This window comes from Chiloscyllium punctatum, chromosome 40 (assembly GCF_047496795.1).
Source record: "Chiloscyllium punctatum isolate Juve2018m chromosome 40, sChiPun1.3, whole genome shotgun sequence".
NCBI lineage: Eukaryota > Metazoa > Chordata > Chondrichthyes > Orectolobiformes > Hemiscylliidae > Chiloscyllium > Chiloscyllium punctatum.
This window is the reverse complement of record NC_092778.1, coordinates 18804992-18830504: the sequence shown is the minus strand read 5'-3', so window position 1 is coordinate 18830504 and position 25513 is coordinate 18804992. Positions and strand designations below refer to the sequence as shown.

At 40.7% G+C, this 25513-nt stretch overlaps 1 protein-coding gene across 8 annotated transcripts in view; it reads right to left on the bottom strand.

Moving 5' to 3' along the window:
* The window catches only part of katnip (katanin interacting protein), a 135122-nt gene that overhangs the window by 22499 nt on the left and 87110 nt on the right, over positions 1 to 25513 (bottom strand). For all 8 annotated transcript variants that reach the window (XM_072559407.1, XM_072559408.1, XM_072559414.1 and 5 more), the window contains 6 exons: positions 24401 to 25144; positions 18559 to 18767; positions 15222 to 15291; positions 14646 to 14823; positions 11898 to 12063; positions 339 to 502 (listed from right to left, as the gene is read on the bottom strand). In XM_072559407.1, the coding sequence (XP_072415508.1) occupies positions 339 to 502; positions 11898 to 12063; positions 14646 to 14823; positions 15222 to 15291; positions 18559 to 18767; positions 24401 to 25144 (1531 nt within the window). The remainder of the gene's footprint in view (positions 1 to 338; positions 503 to 11897; positions 12064 to 14645; positions 14824 to 15221; positions 15292 to 18558; positions 18768 to 24400; positions 25145 to 25513) is intronic.

Genomic DNA, 25513 nt, shown 5'->3' with positions numbered 1-25513 from the left:
AAAGCTACAATTCTATAACAATGAATAGTTGGAAACTTGTCATTTATTCTTAAAAAGCTTAAAAGAAATAATTCATATATCTTCATAATATTTGTATAGTTGCAAATGTAACTAAATTAACACAAACAAGTCTAATCTAAAGACTGTTACCTTAGATTTCATGTGTTTGCAGTTAAAAAAGCTTAAACATTTGCTGTTAAGAATTACCATATAACTTTTAGCATTTATCAATTTTATATTTTAATGTTATTGGAGCTGTAAGAAATTCAGAATTGTCTTGGCTTGTTTAAGCTCGTTTAAAACAATCCCAAGAATAATGTACAACCAAATATATTTACCCAGTTTGCTGTTTTGCTGCTACTTTGCTGTTCCTGTGAAGATAATCTACAAAGAGAATTTCTTGGGCAAAGTCAAAATGGCATAAGCCTGGCCCTTTTCGGAGGAGGAAGCCCTCTGGTGGTGAAATACAATATCCATCAAGGGTAACGTGGACAACTTTTGCCTAGGTAAGATTTAAAGGATATACCAGTTTACCAAACACGCACTTTCTCTTTTTTTGCCCTGATTTATGTTAGACTGCTGGTGAAAATCAGATAAGGAAATGACAGATGTAAACATAGCATTAAATGTCAGTCACATTCTTTTCTTCGAACAATGTCCATAAATTTTATTCAGAAGTGAAAAAGCTTTTACTTAAATGTTACAATTATTCACTAATTATGGATTACAAATTGTGCAGAAAAATGTAAAGTATTATATATGGAATGCTAGGAAAGTGACATGGATACTTTATAAACAGTGTTGAAATTCATAAAATTATACATAGCAAGTAGGAGGAGTAGGTCATTTGACCCTCGAACCTGATCTGCCATACATAATGATCATGACTGATTGAGTTCAATACCCTCATCCTGCCCTTCCCTCTCATATTCTTTGATCCACTTAATCATGTGAACTAGATCCACCTCCTTCTTGAAAACACAATGTTTTGGCGTCAACCACTTTTGCTGGTAGCAAATTCCACAGGCTCACTATTCCCTTGAGTAAAAAAAAAATTTCATCATCTCAGCCCTAAAAGGGTTGCCTCTTAAACTATGACTGCTGGTTCCGGACTCCCCCTTCATCGGCAGCATCTTTCTTGAATCAAATGTGTCCCACTAGAATTTTCGTGGTTTCTATGAGAATACCCCCTCATTCTTCTAAATTTCAGTGAACACAATCCTAACCAACTCAATCTTTCCTCAAACATTAGATCTGCCATCCCAGGAATTAATGTGGGAAATCTTTGTTATACTCCCTCTACATCAAGAGCATCCTTCCTCAGATAAGGATGCCAAAACTGCACCCAATATTCCAAGTGTGGCCTCACCAATACACTTATAACTGCAGCAAGACATCCTGTTCTGTATTCAAATCCTCTCAGTCTGACGGCAGACCATATGATTTGTCTTCTTCATTGCCTGCTGCACCTGCGCACTTGCTTTCAAACCCCTCTCTCAATTTACAGCCATTCAAACAATAATTTGCCTTCTGAATTTTGCTACCAAAGTTGATATCTCACATTTATCCACATTATAAGATATCTTTTATGCATTTGCCCACTCACTCAAATCACACTGCAACATATTTGCATCCTTTTCACACTCACCCTTCCACGCAACTTTTGTCATCTGCAAATTTTGAGCTATTACATTTATTTCTCTCATCTAAATCATTAACAGGTAATGTAAATAGCTGGGACCCTGGTATCCAGGAGTACCCCAACTGTTACTGCCTGCCACTCAGAAAAAAAGAGCCATTTATTCTTACGGTTTGTTTCTGGTCTAACCATCTCAATACACAATCCCCAATCCCACACATTTTAATTTTACATATTAATCTCATATTTGGGACTTTGACAAAACCTTTGAGAGTTCAAATAAACAACATCCACTGGCTCCCCCCATCTGCTAGTTACATTCTCAAAGAATTCCAGTAGATTTATCAAGCATGGTCTCATAGAACATGGACCAATACAGCGCAGAACAGGCCCTTCAGCCCTCCATTTTGTGTCGATCTGTGAACTAATCTAAGCCCATCCCATCATCATCTACATGCATATCCAAGGACTGTTTAAATGCCCTAATGTGGTTGAGTTAACTACACTTGCAGGCAGGGCATTCCACTCCCTTATCACTCTGAGTAAAGAACCTTCCTCTGACATCTATCACCCCTCAATTTGCAGCTATGCCCCTCGTACAATCCAACGTCGTCATCCTAGGAAAAAGATTCTCACTGTCCACCCTAACTAATCCTCTGATCATCTTGTATGTCTCTATAAAAATCTCCTCTTAGCCTACTTCTCTCCAATAAGAATAGACACAAGTCCCTCAGCTTTTCCTCATAAGACCTTCTCTCCACGCCAGGCAACATCCTGGTAAATCCCCTCTGCACCTTTTCCAATGCTTCCACATCCTTCCTGTAATGGGGTGACCAGAACTGTACACAACATTCCAAGTGAGGCCGCACTAGTGTTTTGTATAGTTGCAGCATGATATCATGGCTCCGGAACTCAATCCCTCTACCAATAAAACCTAACACACCATATCCTTTCTTTTTTTTAAATCAACATTTTTATTAGAAATTTAACATTTTTACAAGTTTACAAAAATAAACAAAACTCTCAAGTGCAAACATTGATATACAATTAAATCTTAAATATTTAATAACCACAATTTAACAAAAGAAAAATACAGAGTAAGAAAAAAAAACAAAACTCAACTAACTACTAATCTAACCTACAACTAACCAGAGTGTATATTTAAGTCTCTTCCATTATTCAAATAAGAGAAAGAGAAAAAAAAACGGATAACATAGAAATTGGGTAGTGAGATACATGCTCAGAATGTGTTAACATCAAATGTAACAAAACCTGTATTCGTGCAGGATTCCTCTCCCAAGGGGCCCTGGACCAGCCAGGTTCATAATCTCAATTAAATAAAAGCCCTTGTTAGGATAGCCAAAATATCTATATTCATATAATTCAAGAAGGGCTGCCATATTTTATAAAATAATTCGGTCTTTTGGTCCACCATATTTGTAAGGAAGTCAAGGGAAATACATTCCATAATTAATCTGTGCCAATTTGAAAGTCCGGGGGGCCCTCAGCCACCCAGTTTACCAAAATATTTTTCCTTGCACAGAAAGGGAGAATAGAAAATAGTCTCTTCCCGTATGTGTCCAGGGAGGGAAAGTTCGAAAAGCCCAAACGGAGAGATACAGGGTCCACTTTAATTTCCGTTCCTAAAATTTCTGTCAGGGTACTTGCTATTTTAGTCCAATATCTATGGATCTTATGACAGGTCCATAGGCAATGTACAAGAGTGCCCACCTCTGTTTTACATTTGGGACACATTGGAGATGCCCCTGCCTTAAATTTTGCCAATCGAACCGATGCTATATGGGTCCTATGAAGTATCTTCAGCTGGATAGCCTGAGTTCTGTTACAGATGGTGATTCTTCTGGCGTTTTCCCAAATGTCATTGCATGTTTCTATAGCAATTTCTAGTCCCAATTCCTGACCCCATGTTTTAAGCAGATTGTCCATATCTCCCGATACTTCATCATGTAGTAAAGGATAAATAGTACTGATGGAGGATACCCCCACTGGTCATAGTACTCTACATTATCTGATTTATAAAGACTATCTAATAACGTAGTCTTCTTCTGTATATAATCTCAAATTTGGAAGTATCGATAGAGGTCTCCATTAGGTAATCCGAATTTCTGACGCAGCTGTTCAAAAGACATCAGGACCCCATCTTTAAATAGGTCCCCTAGACATGAGATACCCCTGGATCTCCAGGGTTTAAAAGTGGCGTCTGTAAACCCCGGTTGGAATCCCCATGCTCCCACTATCGGCACATAGGGGGATGTTTTATGTGAGTTGCCCTCATTTTGCCGCATTATATTCCAAGTTTTAATTGTGTTTAGTATTATAGGGTTTTTACAGTGATCCGTAATGATTTTCCTCTTGTCCAAAACTAAAAGGTTAATAAGTGGGTATTTTACTTGAGAAGCCTCGTTGTCCAGTCAGATTGATTGTGGGTCAGACAAGACCCAATCAGCTATGTAACTTAATAGGGAACTTAACTGATATTTCCTAAAATCTGGGAAGTCCAATCCTCCCCTTGCCCGTGGCAGCTGTAGCTTCTTCAGCTTGATGAGGGGCCGTCTATGATTCCAGATAAAGGAACCCAACCAGCCATATAATTTACGTAGAGCCAGCCTCGGCAGCATCACCGGAAGCATTCTCATAGGGTATAGGAGATGGGGCAGGACATTCATTTTAATTAGTGCTATTCTACCTAGCCAGGAAATTGGAAGGTCTCCCCATCGCTGGAGGTCCTGCCTTATCCTCTCCAGTAAATAAATGCACAAAGTTAGCTTTGTATAACTGACCAAATACTGGGGTAATAAAAATGCCTAAATATAAGAAACCCTCCAGGGACCAATGAAAGGGAAAATGGGATCTGTCCACTAAGTGGGGTATCATAGCAAGGCCACCCATTGGCATAGCCTTAGATTTTGAGAAATTAATTTTATAGCCCGAGAATGCACTAAATGTATTAATAACTTGGATTAAGCGAGGTACGGACATCAGAGGATTACTGAGGAATAGAAGAACATCATCTGCATAAAGGGTAATTTTATGTTTACCTGTACCAATCCTCGGGGCCGTTATATTAGGATCAGCCCATATAGCTTCTGCTAGTGGTTCAATTATTAGCGTAAATAACAATGGCGAGAGAGGACATCCCTGACGGCAGCCCCTCCCCACACTGAAGCTATCCGAACCTAATCCATTGGTAACCACAACTGCTTTGGGATCATTGAGACCAATTTGGTAAACAGCTTTCCAACGCCAAACCTTTCCAATGTGTAAAACAAATATGACCATTCAACCCTATCAAATGCCTTTTCCGCGTCTAATGAAACTACTACTCCTGGTATCTTTCCCTGATGGCAGGCTTGAATCATATTCAAAACCCTTCTAATATTATTGGATGATCTACGGCCCTTAATAAACCTCGTCTGATCCTCCTTTATGATACGTGGCAGTACCCTTTCTAGTCTCAATGCTAACGTTTTAGGGAGGATTTAAAAATCTACATTTAGCAAGGATATTGGTCTGTATGACACACAATCTTCTGGATCCTTTCCTTTTTTAAGGATAAGAGAGATATTTACCTCTTTCAGCGAAGGCGGGAGACAGCCCTGACTATATGCATAGTTGGACCAGCCAATATTTCTGTATATTCTTTATAGAATTCAGCTTGAAAGCCATCTGGGCCAGGTGCCATACGCTCTGAAGTTGCCTAATTGCGTCAAGTACTTCTTGGACTGTTAGGGGAGCATTTAAGCTCTTGGACTGTTAGGGGAGCATACCTGTTCCGGAGTTAGGCCCGGAAAGGTCAAATTTTTAAAAAATGATTACATCCTCCTAGTCCTATCTTCACAATCCTGTGATTTATATAAATCAGAATAAAATTTTAATTGCATTAATCCTTTTATGATCATGAGTGAAAATACCCATACTTTCCTTGATAGACGTGATAGTTTGAGGGGCCTTTTCTTTCTTTGCAAGAAATGCTAAATATCTACCCAGTTTATCGCCAAATTCATATAACCTTTGTTTTGCAAATAATATTTCCCTCTTAGCCGTTTGGGTAAGCGTAGTGTTTAGAGCTGTCCTACAGGATGATATGGAATTTTTAAAAATCGAGGGGTCAAAAAATCCTTTGCAATTTGATAATAGAAGATCCATCAGCGTATGCTGTTTCAGCTGCTTTTACGCGAGCTTCGAGTAGGCGCTGTTGTTCTCCCTTTAATTCTTTCTGGGTCGCTGAGTAGGAGATGATCAAACCTCGCGTGTAAGCTTTGATGGTCTCCCACATCATTGATGGGTCACTAGCCGTACCTGAATTAATTTCTAAAAACGTTTTAAATTCTTGAGAGAAGCACTTTACAAATTTACTATCTTTCATTAGGAAGGGGTCCATACGCCAATGCCGAGGGGATGTCCCATTGTTCCTCGCCTTGATTTCCATATTTACAGCAGCGTGGTCAGAAATTGCTATACTACCTATTTTACAGGATAATATGGAATTTAAAAAAATTGAGGGGGCAAAAAACATATCAATTCTGGTATGACATTTATGTGGATTGGAATAAAAAGAAAAATCTCTGCCCTGTGGATGAAGACATCTCCATACAGCTACTAATCCTAATTCTTTGTTCAGATCCACCAATTGTCTACATCTGGGAGATACTCCTGCAGTACTCTTGGGAATCCTATCTTTTTCCGGATCCATAATACAATTAAAGTCTCCCCCTATAATTGTATGACGGGCACCAAGAGCCATCAATTTTGAGAAGGCTTCCATTATAAATTTAAAGGGGCGTGCCGGGGGGGGGGGGGCGGGGGCAGTACAAATTTAAAATCCCACATTCCTCTCCATTTATAAGGGCTTTAATCAGAATATATCGTCCAGATTTGTCTTTTATCTGATTTAGGATTTTGAAAGGGAAATTCTTCAGAATAAGAATAACAACTCCCCTACTTTTTGAGCTAAAAGAAGAAAAAAAGGCCTGATCAAATCCACCCTGTCATAATTTCAAGTGTTCTTTATCCAACAGGTGTGTCTCCTGTAGAAGAGCTATATCAACTTTTTCTTTCTTGAGATTTGATAATATTTTCTTCCTTTTGACTGGCAAATTACTCCCCTGGACATTCCAGGTGCACCACTTAACTGACTGATCAACCATAATCGTCTGGGCAAATCCGAGACCCCTCAGGAGGGGAAACCCTATCCAAAACATCCCGAGCATAGAGTATATAAAATTCACAAAAATAAAGGCTCTCTAATACACTCACAACAGTATAATAAAAAACTATTTCTAAATAATAAAAAAAAACATATTTAAATGGAGATTTTCCCCCTTGCTACCAGGGGGCGTCACTTCCTTTCCAAAGGTCCATCGTATCCTCTCCCAACCAATGCCCCACCCATGACCCAGGCGCTCCTCAATAGGATGAGGAGAATTCAGATATAATACAAAGCTAGAGTTAACAGTGAGCACCCTACCCCCACCCATACCAACACCTGGATATATTTGGTAATGTTAATACCATGTATAAACATATATAACTATAAAATTACAACCTCAACAAATAATAATTAAATATAATAATACAAAATAACAAGGGAAGACAACCCCGCTCCTAGAGACAGAGGTAAATTAAAATAAGGTAACCACCTCCCCCCACCAACATTAACTAAATTCCCCAGCTTATATATATATATATATATCTACACACATACATACATAGAATAATAATAAAAACCTGGGGGGGGGGGGGGGAGAAAATCGTTAAATAGAGAACAAATAAATAAGTCCCTCTCCCCACCCCCCAGGATAATATTAAACAGTAAGGTAAGAAAAAAGAAAAAAAGGGGGGGGATATAAACCGGAGTTGGGGGGGGGGGGGGGGGGGAGGCAAACCAACATCCATTATCTCTTACAATTTATCTAAGAGAGTCCAAAAATTCCTTAGCCTTTTCCGGTGATCCGAAGTTATACACGGATCCTTCATGGTTAAAGCATAGTGTCGCTGGGTAGCGTAAGGAGTAGCGAAAGAAAAAGTTGATATTTAAGTCCTTTAAACACTTCTTCGCCTCATCGAATGCCTTCCTCTTTTGGACCAGAGCTGGGGAAAAGTCCTGGAATAACATGATCTTGGATCCTTTATAGATCATGGCTTGGGAATCTTTTCCAAGATTTCTAGAGGCTTCTAGGAGTATCTGCCTCTCCTTGTAGCTCTGCAGCCAGAACAGGACTGGGCAGGGACGCTGGTTCGAGCATATTGCGACCAAGTAGGCCCATTCTACCCTTACCTGGCCTGATCCAGCTTCCAGATTTAAAAGCTGTGGCAGCCACTGCTCGAGAAACGCTGTAAGCTGGCCTTCCTCTTCCCGTTCGGGAAGGCCCAGCAAACGAATATTTTTTCGACGACCTCGATTATCGAGGTCATCAATATGATTCTCTAAGGTCCGGACTTGCTGTTTGAGAGTCCGGACCTGATCCACGGCCGATTGCGCTGTGGTTTCAGAGGTCGCGGCCTTTAGCTCTGCCCCTCCGACTCGGCGCGCGATTTCTTTAATGTCTCGGTTGTGCTTTTGCAGCGCGGCCGAGAGTGAGTCCCATCGGCTACGGGATTCTTCAATAAAAGCGTTGATAATCGCATCCAGTTTAGAGATCATTTCCACAAGGCTCTCCAATGTAGGTAAACCCCCCGGGGCGGCTGCGGATACCTCTGCTGCAGCTGGAGAGGGTGGGGGAGGGGTTCCTGCTTGCTGAGAACTGCGGCCTCCCTTCCCTTTAGTCATTTTTAGTAAAGATTAGATTGTTTAAATTTAATACTAAGCAACTAATTAAACAGCTATTTTAAATGATTTGGTGAGTATGGTGGGGGTGGGTGGCCCACTTTGCCCAAGTCTTGGGAGGAGCACTATAGACTCAGACTTGCTGGGTCGCCGCCATCTTGGATCCCCCCCGTTTGCTTTCTTAACAGCACTCAACCTGGGTGGCAACTTTCAGGGATCTATGTACATGGATACCAAGATCCCTCTGCACATCCACACTACCAAGAATCTTTCCATTGACCCAGTATACTGCCTTTCTGTTATTCCTCCCAAAAGTGAATCATCTCATATTTATCTGCATTGAACTCCATTTGCCACCTCTCAGCCCAATTATGCAGTTTATCCAAGTCACCCTGCAACCTGCAACATTCTTCCACACTGTCCACTATTCCACCGACTTTAATATCATCTACAAACTTACTAAACCATCCACCTATGTCTGCGTCCAAGTCATTTATAAAAATGACAACAGCAGTGGTCCCAACACAGATCCTTGTGGCACACCACTAGTAACTGGAATCCAGGCTGAATATTTTCCATCAATCACCACTCATTGCTTTCTTACAGAAAGCCTTTTTGTAAATCCATGTCATATCTTATTCTACTGCTGTTTTCTAAGTGCTCTACTATGAATAGCTGATAATGGACTCCTGCATCTTGCCCATTATTGATGGCATTCTCACTGTCCCTAACTCCCTTAAATAGTGGGACTATATTAGCTACCCTTCAATCTCTAGGAACTGTTCCAGGATCGAAGGAATCTTGGAAGATAACCACTAATGCACCCACTATTTCTAGGGTCATTTCCTTATGTATGTTGTGATGTATATTAGCAGGCTCTGGGTATTTAGTAGCCTTCACTCTCATCAATTTCTCCAACATCATTTCTCTACTAATACATATTTGCTTCAGTTCCTGCCTCTCACTAAACCTTACGCTCTCCAACATTTCTGCTACATTATTCATGTCCTTCATGGAGACAGAAGTATGAATTCAGTTCGTCAGCCATTTCTTTGTTCTGCATTACAAATTTTCCCGTTTTAGACTATAAAGGACCGACTGTTTTAGGACTTAGTTTTTAACTACTCTTTTTACTAAGATAAAAGGCCTTGGTGTCAGTAAACTCAAACTGGCAATCGACTGTGGCGCAGAAATCAGATAAGCTAATCACATGTTGATTTAGAAAAGTCAAGACAAGTTGGAGAAAGTTGTCATCAAACTGCTCTGGTCAGATCATTATTTGAACACTGTGACCAGTTTTAGTCTTGAATAAACAAGCACAGAAGACAGTGCAGGGAAGAGACAAAATTTACCCCTAGTGTCAGGAGTCCGACTTATCAGAAAAATCAAGATGACTTGGGCTTTTCAGTCTTGGAAGAAAGCAAGTTAGAGGCAATCTTCCTGAGACGCACAAGGAAGCAAACAACATAGAATGGATTAATACTTTCAACTGAATCATGGAAGAAGGGAACATCACTGAAAGCAAATAAAGTAATAATAACTGTATCATGAAAAATGTGACTAACACTTAGTTCAGCTTTTTGGGTGAAATGAAATGCTCAAAAGATCCCAAAGAAACCCTTCTACCAGCACCCCCTGAGACAGGCAGTTTTATTTGGGAGCATCCTTTTAACATGATATCGCCTTCCACTTCCTGAAGTTAAATTGACACCCAAATTTCTTATGAAAATTGCAGTGAGTATAATATAACAATGGAAATATAAGTACAGCATGTCTCTTAGGAAGCACCGTATTTTGGCAGTTCAAAGTGCTATATTTATGAAAAAGATCTGCATTTGATTCCACTATATATTTTTATTGCAGATCACATCTTGAAGAATGTAATGATAAACTGGGGATGATTTTATCCAAGAGTAGCACAGCATACAAGGATAGATTAGATTACTTACAGTGTGGAAACAGGCCCTTCGGCCCAACAAGTCCACACCGACCCGCCGAAGCGCAACCCACCCATACCCCTACATTTACTCCTTACCTAACACTATGGGCAATTTAGCATGGCCAATTCACCTGACCTGCACATCTTTGGACTGTGGGAGGAAACCGGAGAATCCAGAGGAAACCCACGCAGACATGGGGAGAATGTGCAAACTCCACACAGTCAGTCGCCTGAGGCGGGAATTGAACCCAGGTCTCTGGCGCTGTGAGGCAGCAGTGCTAACCACTGTGCCACCGTGCCGCCCACAAAGGATAAGGGAAACAATTCTGCACTTTGCAGCATAGAACTTAGGAGATTCTGACTTCCATGCCATATCAGCTTACTGTCACTCTCTAATGGGATTCCTGAAGAAGGGCTGATGCCCGAAACGTCGATTCTCCTGTTCCTTGGATGCTGCCTGACCTGCTGCGCTTTTCCAGCAACACATTTTCAGCTCTGTCATCCTCTAATCCCAAATTCATGAGGGGGTTGGCAGCCATGAGCAGGATATTAGAGGCAGGAGCCACCGAAGTAAACTCACCCTTTTGGGTACCCTTTGGTGTGATATCGCTTTCTGATAGGCTTTGCCTGGCAGGAAAGTTACAATATCTTCCTCATTCAGGTCTGAGGCCATTCCTGAGTTTGGTACTGGGGCACATGGACTTCAATGGTTCAAGAAGGCAGCTCATCACTAACATCTTGAGAGCAACGAGAGACAGGAAATAAATACTGGCCAGCGAGCAATGCCCAAATCTAACGAGAGAATTAAAAAAAAAAGCCTGGTCTGCACACTTAAAGGGGGAAGCAGCTTCCAAAGTTATGGACATGAGACTCTTCCTTATGTTATCTGTTGATCAGAATCATTGCCTCCAACTAATTCTAGGCATGGCACTACATTTCAATAGCTTTTCTTCATAAAATGAATGTGGTTTGGACGTTTGAGGCAGAGCAAGAGCTAAAAAGGTATTGTGTATATATTTTTAATGCGCATTTACAAAATTGATTCCAAAACTTTAGTTATGGCATTAATATTGATCACTTTTTTTTGATGTCCACCATAGTCCCACGATACTATTAAAAGAAAAGTAGAGAATTCTCAAGACAAGTTGCCTAATGATTTACTGAGTGTTTCAAACTGTTTTGCTTCGACTCATTACATGCTGTTGTGGAGCCATACTGTGGTTGGTTGTTGCATTTGGCTACATAACGATATAACTTCAAAAGTAACCTATTGGGTTTTCATGAGTTCTAAGACACCCTAAGTAGGTATGAGATAATTTCAAGACAGGCAACAAACTAACTATATGTAACTATGATAAAACACCAAGGTTTATCCCTCGTGATGACAACATATGCTTTATCTAAATTTAAGTATAACTAGGGAATTACATTATCACTGCCGAATTATATCACTGTTAACCATGTAAATTAAAGTAAAATCTGTCTTTCGTGATCTCCCAGATCCCATTTGAAAACCCATTCCAAAGACTTACCCCTCTGTATGTATCTTCTGGTGACTTGTTATAGTTCCAGAAGCGAAGTCCAATGACAGTCTGTTGTTTATTGAAATTGATTGTGAGGATGTGATTCTCTCCATAGGTAAAAGGAATCAGCCACATGTGCTCATCCTCTGAAGTGATATTAATCCCATCAATTAACCTTAAACAAATAAGTACCAGGCATCAATTAGTCCTTTAAAGCTGTGGTTAGGTTGAATTTTTATTTTGCATCTAAGCTGTCTCCTTGATCGTCCAGTCGATGGACACTTAATCCCTCGCTCCTTTCAATTTCATTGTGATTCATTTTCCATTTCAATTTTATCCCCAATCATTGTAAAACAGCAAATAGAATCTGACGGGGTACAAAGGATGGGAGATTCAAGGTGGCATTGGAGTAGGTTGAGAAATATAAAAGTTGCTCCTACTTTGTTTTTTAAAAGAATATTTGTTTTTGTTAATTTTAGGTGGTTGAGAAGGACACATGGAGAAGAAGAAAGAGAGCAGAGTTAGAGACAAAGAACGGAAAGTACAGGGTTAACACATGCAAGGTGACATAAACTGGTTGGAGGAAATCAAGATATAGGGGGTACATCCATAAACAGAGAGATTAACAGAGTGGTAGAATGTGGAGGGTGGGGGGGTTATGAAGGAATAAGAAAGATTGAGAATAAATCAGCAGGAATTAATCAGATGCTGACAGCAAAACAGCAGGAAGTGACTCAAACGGGATGCATGTACTGTGAGAACTGAATGAGATTATGTGCGAGAGACAGACTGCAAAAGGAGGATAATAAAGAACAGAGGTAGAGATGGGAAAAGAAGGAAACAAGAACTTGATGGTGAAAAAGGCTTAATCAGCTGGGATAGAATTAACAGAAATTGACCCTTCTTCAGAAATGTTAACTCTGATTTCTCTCCATAGATGCTGCCAGACTTGCTGAGCTTTTCCAGCAATTTCTGTTTTTGTTTCTGATTTACAGCATCTGCAGTTCTTTCAGTTTTAATTGGGATAGGGCTAACCTCACATTAGGGATTAGGTTTATGTAGCTGGTAATCTTCCAGCCAAGCAGGTACTGTAACAACTTGGCTAGATGTAATAGATAGCTGTAGTCAAAAAGTGTGGTGCTGGAAAAACACAGCAAGTCAGGCAGCATCCGAGGAGCAGCAGAGTCGATGTATCGGGCATAAGCTCTTCATCAGGAATATGGAGGGGAGGCCCAAGATATAAATAGGAGAAGGGTGGGGCTGGGGGAAGGTAGCTAGGAAGGCGGTAGGTAGATGAAGGTGAGGGGTGATGGTGATAGGTTGTACTGGAAGGTGGAACAGATAGGTGGAAAAGAAGATGGACAGGTAGGACAGTTCAACAGAGTGGTGCTGAGTTGGAGGGTTGGATCTGGGATAAGGATGAAAGTGGCTGCTCCTATGATGCTGCCTGATCTGCTGTGCTTTTCTAGCGTCACACTTTTTGACTCTGATCTCCAGCATCTGCAATCCTCACTTTCCCCTCGATAGCTATGGTACACATTTCCTTTGGTACTACACCTAGGATGTGACCACCACCCATTACCAATGCTATGCCCAAGCAAATTAAGATACCTGCTCATGTCACATGGACTCTTCTAAATTAACCTTTCTGATTAAATAGAGTATTAACATTCAAGATTCAAGAACAGACAAAACCATCAGACTTGTCTCTTGCACTAATGCACTGAGCTTTATCAGAGTTGAGGAAATTGATGCTCATTGAATCTCGGACTCCTAGTGTTTGCCATTTTTCATAACCAGCAGTAGGCTTTTCTGGCTTTTAAAAATGTTGGAATTTTATAATACTATTTATCACTCGTCACACTCATTCATAAACGGATTGGAGCTTTGGTCTTCTCTCTCCCAAACAATATCAACTAGTAAAAACACTGCTATTGAAAACAATTTTTTCTCATGTTGATTAATTTGCTATATATTCAAAACCATTGATTTAATAGTTGCTATGATGTGCTTTTGTTAATCTGCCTTTCTGATTCCTTAAATGCATATTATGAATTCACCTTAACCACACAAGTTTAAATAGCAGGTCTCACTAATTGCTACTGGAAGATATGGACAGAAACAAATTTTAGCTAACTGCAATTTTGTTTTTTCAGTATAGCACCTCTTATGACCATTGGACATTTCAAAGTATTCTAAAGCCAAATAAGTATGTTTGAAGTGTAGTCACTATTATAATGTACAAAACACATCAGTTAAGTAGATATACCAAGCTCCCACAAACAGCAGTGCAATAATGACCAGATAATCAGTTTTGTTTTAATTCAGAGCTAAATATTGGCCAGCTTGCTGGAAATAACTCCCTGCTCTTCTTTGTAATATTGCCGTGAGTTCTTTCACATCCACCCACGCAGGCAGATGGAACTTTGGACAGTGGCAGCACTCCCTCAGGACTACACTGGAGTGTCAACCTTGACTTTGTGCTTCAAGCCCTGGAGTGGGACCTGCTGCAAAATGTCTACTTAAGATGCAAAGATACAGGGAACACTATTTTCTAAGATCAACAAGTATGCCTGAAAAAGAAACTAAAATGAAACTTAGATATCTGGACCACTTGAAAGAGATGGCAATGATCAGAGGTGAAACATGTTTAGGTTTTGGCATGTGTATATGATTTTTGAAGACATGAGCAGATACTTTAAATAATAATCTAATCATTGAATTGTTTTTCTTGTTGAGTTAATGAATAAGATATACTTGTCTAATGTCCTACTGTCTTCATTATACTCTGGCAATTCATTTAGATCTCTTGGTGAAGCTTCAATATCATCCATTGTGACAGGTAGTGCCTGACCATCTTTGCCTACAACTTCCAGTCCAGTCAACCCAAGGTAGTGAGAGTCTCCCCAAGTCAAAGTGAAATTTAGCTGTACACCTGGAATGCAAGGAGAGAAACTTTAAGTCTATATGACAAAATGTTAATGTTCAATTATACAAACATACATAGTTTGTAAACAAGAAGATGTACACACAATCTCATGTAAGTTCAACACAACATTTTAAAGCTACGATGAGTTAAAGTCAGATAATCTGGAACTCCAGTGTGTCAAAATTGTCAGTCATTCCTGGAAGCAAAATAGGAAATACTAAAGGAGGATGTCCTGATAAACTGAAATTTCAGACTGACAATTCTGGATTCGCAGCAGCTTGTCAAGTGACCACACCAACCAAAATACAATGAAATTTTATTAAGATTCATTAGAACTCTTGAAGACCATGAATCAACTTCAAAGTTAACCTTGATGCAACTTTGCTCTGTCTACATACACTTACATTTCCCAGTATACTCCGCTCGCATCTGACTGGCTGTTCCACCCAACAGGAATGGAGTTTGTTCTTGCACCTGCAAATACAGACTTTAAGTAGTTAAGAGATGACATACTGTTATTTTAAATGGTTATATTACATTTGTGATTGTTTGAGGCCACTTCTAACATCACCATTATCACTATTATTAGCTACATTTCCATTAGATTGTTTTATTTGCAACAGTGATATTTTACTAACAGATTAAGCTAAATACAAATTATGATGATGTTTACCCCAGATACATCAAGTATTAAAAAAAACCTTGCTTTTTGTATTAAAAAATTGGAATATTGTTATGTTGACCATCCTGTCTGGCCATGCTGTGATTATTAAATCTGCTGATTATATCACCATCAATGCATTGGCTATTTCCCTGCAATATTGGTTCAAGTGACTTCTTAGTAAACCCAATATGCTTTCAATAATCAATCATAACTTAGGCTTTCTCCTACTGTGATACTACATTAAACATGCTTAACAATCTTCTAAAAAGATATTTTGTGAGCTACAATTGGCATGAGTTTTTATCACCCAGACTCAAACTGAGTGGTAACATTCCATTAGTAGCGTCCCCTTTAAGTGATGAATTTAAATGTGAATTAATTAATTTATAGTGTAGTTGCCTTACCTACACTTCCTACAATACATCATCAATACTTGATACAGAAGACGTTTAGAGGACACAGTCACATTACATATCTATTGGCTATATCTGTGCTAGGAGGGGAGCATGACGACCTAAGAGTCTTTCTCTATTTTCTATCTCTCAGTATTCTATTTTGTTTTGACGTTGCAACATGGGTATGGTATTGCTGGTGTAATACTATTAGCTACACACAAGCAAATTCGTCCACAATGACTGTTAACGCCTGTGGCTGTAAATTTATCACAACAGTGGTTCTAAGATGAAATGCATCTCAACCTCCAGCCCCTTGCCTGAAACCTACTTTTCAACTCTGGAGCCCAATTCCTCAGGACCAATACTAAGTGTTTCTTTTGCCTATCAAAGGATATGAGTGCCCAAATCTGCTGCTATTACTCCTTTCAAGAAACACAAGATGGAATTGGAGAAAAACAGAAAGAGAAAGGATATCACTGAAACAGATTACCTGCTTATTAAAACTGTAATGTAGGAAATGCAGCAGCCAATGTGTACAAAGAAAACTCCTGCAAGCAACAATGTGATAATGACAACATAATCTGCTTTAATGATTTTGGCTGCAGAAGAAATATTGTCCAGGACTAAGGAGTAGACAGTTTATCTCGTCTTGTCACCCATTTTCAAGCTTTCATCCCTTGATGATGCCTATCTAGTTAATCACCTCTACACCTTAAGGAAGACTTTCCCCAAGTGTGCTTCCCAGAATTGAGCACAATTTAAACTGGTCCTAACCAATTCATTTTATTATAAATATATTAACATAAATCCTTCATTTTTATACTCTATGGGCAGGATTTTGCCAGTGCTACAACCACTCTGACAGTGCATCCTTAATCACCACTGCCCCACAATCATTTAATGAATGTTTATTTGCTGGAATTGGGATTTCACCCTCACTCAGGAGAAAGGCCCACCTCAGAGCTGCCAGCCAACTGACATCCAGCACCTGCTGTCCCCATTAGCAGCAGTGGCCAAGACTGGGACTATACGCAGTATCTGGATTCGAAGTCTCAGAGTCCAGAACCCAGGTAATTGCAGCTAGTCTCATGGCAAACAGGGCAAGTGTGACAGTGAGAGACAAGAGAGGGATTGGGCTTATTAGTGGGGAGGATTCACAGAGGAAAGGAGTTGACCTTGTGCAGGAGGCTTGTTGTGGAAAAGGGACATTTGAGGAAGGTGTCCCCACCCCTCTCAAGTCCCAAGCTGGATAACCTGTCTGCTCCATCACTGAACTCCTTCTACCAGGCTCAGCAATGGTCTAGTGATATTATCCTCGACGATTAACCCAAAAATATTCTGGGGACCTGTGTTTGAAACCCACCCTGGCAGATGGTGAAGCTTGAATTCAATTTAAAAAATTGAATCAAGAATCTACTTGTAAAGCCAAGCATCCTTTACTTTTCAAATAGCCTTCTCAAAGTCCTCTGCAACTGTCAATGTGTACATTCCCAAGAGTTGGAGATGCCGGTGTTGGACTGGGGTGTACAAAGTTAAAAATCACACAACACCAGGTTATAGTCCAACTGGTTTAATTGGAAGCACACTAGCTTTCGGAGCGATGCTCCTTCATCAGATGGCCACTACCACCTGATGAAGGAACGTCGCTCCGAAAGCTAGTGTGCTTCCAATTAAACCGGTTGGACTATAACCTGGTGTTGTGTGATTTTTAACTTTGTATATTCCCCAGGCTTGTTTCTCCAGCCGTTGATAATTATTCTTTTTAGTTTACACTCCAACTTCTCATTCTTCTACCAAATTTAATCATGACACCTGCCTGCATTAATTTTCATCCAGTGCCCGTCTCCCCTGTTTTGCCAGTCTATCTATGCCCTCCTGAAGATGCTTACCATCCTTCTGTCTATGCATAATATTTACAAGTTGTATTCGATTAGATTAGATTCCCTACAATGTGGAAACAGGCCCTTTGACCCAACCAGTCCACACCAACCCTCCGAAGAGTAACCCACCCAAGACCCATTTCCCTCTGACGAATGCACCTAACACTATGGGCAATTTAGCATGGCCAATTCACCTGACCTGCACATCTTTGGACTCTGGGAGGAAACCAGAGCACCCGGAGGAAACCCACAGACAGTGCAAACTCCACACAGACAGTTTCCAGAGGCTGGAACCAAATTTGGGACCCTGGTGCTGTGAGGCAACAGTGCCAACCACTTAGACATCGTGCTGCTCCATGTCATCTGCATCTTATGTAAGTCCAGCTCATTAATAGTTTAGGTGAATTGGCCATGCTAAACTGCCCCTAGTGTTCAGGGATGTGTAGGTTCGGTGCATTAGTCAGGGATAAATATAGGAAAATAGGATAGGGAAATGGGTCTAGGCGGGTTACTCTTCGCAGGGTCAATGTGAACTTGTTGGGCCAAAGGGTCTGTTATATATACACTGAAAAAAAAGAGAACTCCCATCACCATCGCTGGAGGATACAACAACATACTTTTCTCTAGCCAGACAAACACCACATTTCTAAGGCACGCAGAACTTTGCATCCATGCAGTCACTGCCACTTTAATCCAAAGGCCTTCACTTTTTCAAACAGGCCTGTTTTGTGGTATTAAAACCAGAGTGTTTTTCTGGAAGTGAAAGTATTTAGGGTGCTGAAGGCAGCACCTATAGACTTACCTGTTCACCCTCTGTTCTAAAGCCAGCCTGTGTGAATGGCCTCTCCTCTCCTTCACCATCTGCAGTACTAGGTCTATTGAGCTCTTCCTCAAATGTGAGTGGCTGAGTATAATCAATATTAGCTGTGAACGTCTCATCGTACTGGGACATTGCATCCAGAATCTCATCATCTGTCGTGAAAAGTATAGTATCTCCAAACTGTTCCAGAGCTGAAACAAAGAACACAAACACATGGGTTCAAAAGAAATATTTCCTGATTAGAAACAAATTAAAATTGCTACAAAGTTAACAAAAATAAATCCCTGCAGGTTAAAAAAGACTCTGAACATAAATACAAGGTATGGAAAGTCTAGTAGAATCACATTTTCACTGTTTTATTTCTTCGTCCTACAAAAACAATTTTTTCACATACAGGCCAACCACTGTCCACGCAGGTCTGGTCTCCACTGCTTCAGTTACCCGCAGTTTACTGTGGGCTGAACATATAACAGGGAACATTCCAGAACCAGGGACCAGGGGGCTGCCAGGAAGGTAAATTTCCCATTTAAATGAATGGCTTCGCGACTATCGGCAGTTTATGGCTTCCGCTGTACCTCTTGGAATGTATCCCCCACGCTTATGGGGGGAGCTACTATATAAAGTTATGAAAACAATTAAATCAATCCCCCTCCAATGCATCAGGATAAGGCAGAGCTTTCTCTATACTACACAAAAGGCCAACCCAGATGACTTGAAGCCTCCAGAGTGGACTTCAACCTTCAGAGACTTCTGTAGAGAGTTGAAAAGCAGATAGGACTGTGGTTAAAAATGCATTCTGTCAAATTTTCTATCCTGCACTCATCAAGATAATTCACAAGATGGTTCCCAGCTGGTGGAAGAGTTGAAGGACCGCGTGTGTGTTCTTGCCTGGGACTCATCGATTTCATCTACTTTCTTTGTTTTTTATTCTTTTTATTTCTGTTCTTTTCTTATATATTTTTCCTTATGTTTTTCCTTTCTTTAGCAGGTTATTCAACAGTATCGGTATAGCAATGAGAGTGGGCCGTATGTAGAGTGGCAGCAGCCTCCTGGCGGTCAGAGGTGGCGGCAGCAGACACTGCTCCTCCCAGCAACTGGACGGACATCCTCCCAGTGTTCGGGGCCAGTCACAGTGACGGCAAACCTCCTCCAGCAACCTGAGGCTGCAGCGGACTCTTCAAGAGTCGACATCCTGGAGGGCGGTCAGAGTGGGATTCCGGTCGTGGTGAAGCCAGGGACCCATGGTGGGTTCTGCTGGCATTGGCAAGTTGGCCACTGCAGCAGCGGCACCATGGTACGCCTGGAGTGGGAACAATTGGCGTCATCGAGGCAGCAGCACAGCCAGGGACTCTAGGTTGTGGTAAGTCTGGAGCAGGATGCCCTGGTTATTGGTGAGGTGGCAGCAGCGGAGGAACCTGGGGCTCCTGGTTTCGGGGCAAGTGTGGGTTCAGCCTGGAACGTAGAGGAGAGAAGACACCTAAAGAGTGACAACGCTTATGTTAGTGGGTCCGGCACAGACGGTAAAGGACAGTGGTGGCATAGGTGTCACTGGTAAGCCAGCTCAGATAGTTCTCACCTTCCACCCTACCAATTTCCAGACACAACGCATCATCTTCCACCATTTTTGTCACCTACAGTCAGGCCCACCACCAGAGATATATTTCCCTCCCCACCCAATCTGTGTTGTGCAGAGACCATTCCCTCCACGACTCCCTCGTTAGGTCCACCCTCCGCTCCCAGCACCTTTTCCTGCCACCGCAAGAGGTATAAAACCTGCACCCACACCTCCCCCGTCACCTCCATCTAAGGCCCCAAAGGATCCTTCTACATCCGGCAGAGATTTTCCTGCACATCCAAACATCTCATCAACTGATTCTATTGCTCTCGATGTGGTCTCCTCTACACTGGGGAGACAGGACGCCAACTTGCAGAACATTTCAGAGAACATCTCTGGGACACACACTGACACCAAAAAAACCCTACCATCCTGTGGCCAATTACTTCAACTCCTCCTCCCATTCAGCCAAGGACATGAAAGTCCTGGGCCATCTCCACCATTAAATCCTAGCCACCCGACACCTAGACGAAAAACGCCTCATCTTCCGGTTTGGGACCATCCAACCACACAGTATCAATGTTGACTTCACCAGTTTCCTCATCTCTCCTCCCACCCCCACTTCAAATCTTAGATCCAACTCTCTAAATGGACACCGCTCTCTTGAACTGTCCATCTTTCTGCCCACATATCTGCTCCACCCTCCGCTCTGATATATCACCATCACCCCCCACCGATATCTATCTATCACCTTCCAAGCTACCTTCCACCCCAACCTCACCCAGTCTTCCTCCATTTATCTCTCAGCCCCCTCCCCCTCCCCACATTCCTGATGAAGGGCTTATGCCCAAAACATCAACTCTCCTCCTCCTCAGATGCTGCTTGATCTGCTGTGCTTTTCCAGCGCCACACTTTTCGACTCTGATCTCCAGCATCTGCTGTCCTCACTTTCTCCTATACAAAATGCCTGATTGGGGTGATAGTTGAAGTACTTTGCTGTATTATTCAATGTAAAACACAAGTGACCATAATCATGCAATTCAAAAAATATTAAATTAATGTGTAAACAACCTCTTTATACTTTGAGATAAAATATTGACCACCAAGTCAGAAATGATGATCTTGATTAGCTCATTTTGTGCTGTATATCAAACAAACTCATGAACCAGGTTTTACCTTTGGTTTAACAAGTGCTAGTCTACCTCAGAATAAATCACCTGAAGAAGTTTAAGAAACAGGAAAAGCTAGCTGTTTCACGTTGCTACTTTGTAGAAGCAATGCCAGTGGTCAGTCTGTTGCCACCACGCCAAAACGTTATCCTGGCATTCTATCAAATGATTACTAGGTTACATGAACTTCAGTATACCATTGTGATGCCAGATATATAGGGTGTAGTTCCCAAAGACTGTAGGATATAGCAAATCCCTTCAGCTGTTTGCAACACTGCCCAAAGGCCTGTAGTAAGGCAATAAAACAGAGGAATGGACTTAGACCATTCAGCCCATCGAGTCTGCTCTGTTGTTTGATTATGGTGAAATGTTCCAACTACATTCTCCTGTTTTCCCTGAAATCTTTGATTCTGCTACTAATCAAGAATCTATCCATCCCTGTCTTAATTACTCTCAATGATGGCTTCCACAGCCTTGCCACAGAGTCACCACCCTCTGGCTGAAGAAATTCCTCCTCATTTCAGTTCTAAAGAGTTGTTCCTTCACTCTGAAGTTGTGCACTCCGGCCCTAGTCTCTGCTACTTGTGGAAACATAGAGTCCAGGCCTCTCAGTATTCTGTAAGTTTCGATTAGATTGCATCCCCCATCCTTCTAAACTTCAAATACAGACCCAGAGTCCTCAACTGCTCCTCATCCCAGGATCATCCTTCCTCCCGACCCTCAACAAGGCCTGCACATTCATCCTTAGATACAGGACCCAAAACTGCTTTCAATATTCCAAATGTGGCCTGACCGAACCTATACAGCCTCAGCAGTATATCCTAGCTCGTTTTGTAGCCATCACGAAAAGACATTACATTGCATTGCCTTCCTAACTGCCATTGAACCTGCAAGCTAACCTGAAGAATCCCGAAGTAGGTCTTTTTTTGTGCTTCAGATAACTGAAGCCTTTCCCATTTAGAAAATAGTCTATGTCTCTATTTTTCCTACCGAAGTGCATCATCTCACACTTTTCCACTCCGCATTTCATCTGCCACTTCTTTGCCCACTCTCCTAGGTTATTACTGTGGCACCTCCTCCCCCCCCCACTCCTCCCACCTCCCCCCCCACCCCGAGCTCAACACTACTTGTCCCTCTACATGTCTTTATGGCATCTGCAAATTTAACAACAATGTCCTCAGTTCCTTCCTCCAGATCTTCAATATATAATATGAATAATTCTGGTCCAAATTCTGATCCCTGTGGAACCCCACTAGACATTGGCGGCCATCCTGAAAAAGATTCTTTTATTCCCATTCTCTGCTTTCTGCCAGTCAGCCAATCTTCTAACCACGCCCGCATCTTGACCCAAACACTATGGGTTCTTATCTTATTTAGCAGCCTCCTGTGCAGCACCTTGTCAAAGGCCTTTTGGAAATCCAAATAGATCACATTCACTGGCTCCCTTTTGTCTAACTTGCTCGTTACCTCCTCAAAGAATTCTAACAAACTTTTCAGACGTGATCTTCCTTGACGAAGTCTTGTTGAGAATTTTACCACAAACTTCCAAATTCTCTGCAATATCATCTTTAATAATAGATTCTAAAATTTTACCAATGACGGAGATCAGGCTGATCAGCCTACAAATTTCCACATCTACCACATCTTCTTAAACAGGGGTGTTACATGAGCTATGTTCCAATTCTCTGGAACCCTTCCTGACTCCAGTGATTCATGAAAGATCACCACCAATGCCTGTACAATTTCTTCAGCTATCTCCTTCAAAATCCTGGGGTGTTGTCAATTTAATCCAGGTAATTTATCTGTCTTCAGCCTCTTCAGCTTCTCCAGTACCTTCTCCTCAGTAATGGCCACTACACCTACCCCTGCCCACTGACTCTCTTGTACAAAACCCAAATGCGCAGGGCTAAGTCTTGTTAAATTTTGGCTGTTAATTTTGTTGAGTTTCATGGAGTGTTTCTTTCTGTGATGCTCTGTGAGATTTCTTGCCATACCATTCCACTCCAAGATTTCTCACCACAGCCCACGTCATTCAGGGATCCATAATATTCCACCCTCAGTATGCAATACAATTTGTGATTCTACGATTGGACCTTATTTGCTAAATAATCCAGAGAGTACCAAGATATACACTGACAAACAATTTAAGATTGTCAGACTCATAGTATGCTGCACTTGTATGTGCTGAGCGCTACACATGTTAATACACAGGGCTTGTTCTTGCAGACAGAAAGACCACATGCACATATTACACTTGTTTCAACCTAAGAAAACAGGCAACAGCCTTCTCTGGTCACTTAGAGCAATACCATAATCAATTCACTCACTATAAAACTGAACAAAGCTTTCAGTTAACTGCAATTAGCTAACAGTTGCATTCTCCAACGAAACATCGTTATCATTCAAAATGTACCTTTCAATCAATCCAAGCTCAACCTTTTTATACAGAAGAAAGGTTACTTTCCCTTTACGTTGGTCTTTCTTGTGATTTGCCTTCATGAGTACAAGTGAGAAACGTGAACATAATGTTAATTTTTTCAGCAATATCCAATAGTGTTTTTCCTCATGCCTACTTAAAAAGTACTTATTTTCTTGTAACATTCCCTCAAAAGATTTTCCTTTCGAAAGATCTAACAGATCTAAACGTTTATGAATAGGTTTTATTGGATAAACAACAAGAAAATGTTTCAGTTTTCATGAATCTAAAATAAAGGCTATAAATAAATAGTGGTCACCAACGAATATATAAAAGGAATTCAGGGGAACCTTACTGCCTGGGGAGTGGTTAGAATGTGGAACGCATTATCACAAAGGGAGTAACTAGCTCAGATATACTTCAAATAAAGAGATAAGGAAGATAGGAATTGAAGAATATGAGGATGTTGTTGAAAGAATAAGAGTGTAAAGAAAATTTAGCTTTAAATGTTGCATGAGTGATATAGTTAGTAATGACTATTTTAGCCAAATGTAATGCTAAATAATTGACTGAATAATTGTTTACTTGATGCAAACAAGACAAAATAAGGAAACATTATTTTACTTGCTGTGCCAACTCAAATTAAACATAGTACAGAAAAAACAGGATTAGAACATAATTTACCTCCATTTAAAGTTCCTGATGCTTTGGCTATTTCTCCTCTAAAGATCAGTTTCCCATCCAGTAAGATTTCAACATCTTTAATACCACGGAAAGAATGTATTCTCGATTTGTTGTAATTCCAAATTCGAATCATTGCCACGTGACAGTGAGCAACAAAGTCAATATAGATGAAATGGGATCGTCCTGGAGTGAAAGGTGCAAGCCAGAGATGCATATCATCTTGCGTCCTGTTTACACCATCAATCAAATTTGAAACAACCCTTGGATCTTTGCCATAAGCAGGTAATATGTTAATATCTGCTGGATCTGCTCTTATTTGTACTATTTGTACAGGTTCTCCGCTTGAACTGAATATTTCTATTCCATTAAGTCCAACATAATGTCTATCACCCCAAGTAGATGTAATATTAATAATTAAACGACAGCCAAAAGGCAAAACTGGAATTTCAAAATCATCACTCCCGTCATCATCTCTTTCAAGGTCAGTTGTATGTTCTTCCTTTCCCTCTTCAACTTCATGCATTGATTCTTGGTACAAGGATTTCAATCCTGTTTCTCTTCCAATTCTTTGCTCTTGCAAAAACTCATCAAAAACGTCTCCCTCAAAATCCAAGTTGGCTATCCGACCTCGCTGTGACCTGTTAAACTTTAATAAAGAATCCCATGATTCCATCAGTGTGTCATCCTGCTCATTTTGCCACTTTGGTCTTGTAGACCCTGATGTCTTTGAAGTTTTCTGATTTTCTGAAAAAGCCAATATAAAAGGTGAATGACATAGAATGGGTTCCAATTCTTACAAGTTCACTTTGCAACTTAAACAGGGAACAACACTAATAAAACAGCAAAATATTATGACTGTTGGAGATTCTAAACAAAAACAGAAAATTTTGGAAATCCTCAGCAAGTCCAACAGCATGGATAGAAAGACAAACAGAATTAATGTAGATTACTTTTGTCAGAACCAGGGGAACTTAGCTAAAACATTTTTTAAGTAAGGCATGGGTGAACTAAGCAAAAGGAAGTTCAATGAAAAAGTGGAAGATATGCAAATAATTTGCAAATTAAGTTCAACATAGATAAAAGTATTATATATTATATATTACTGACACACAA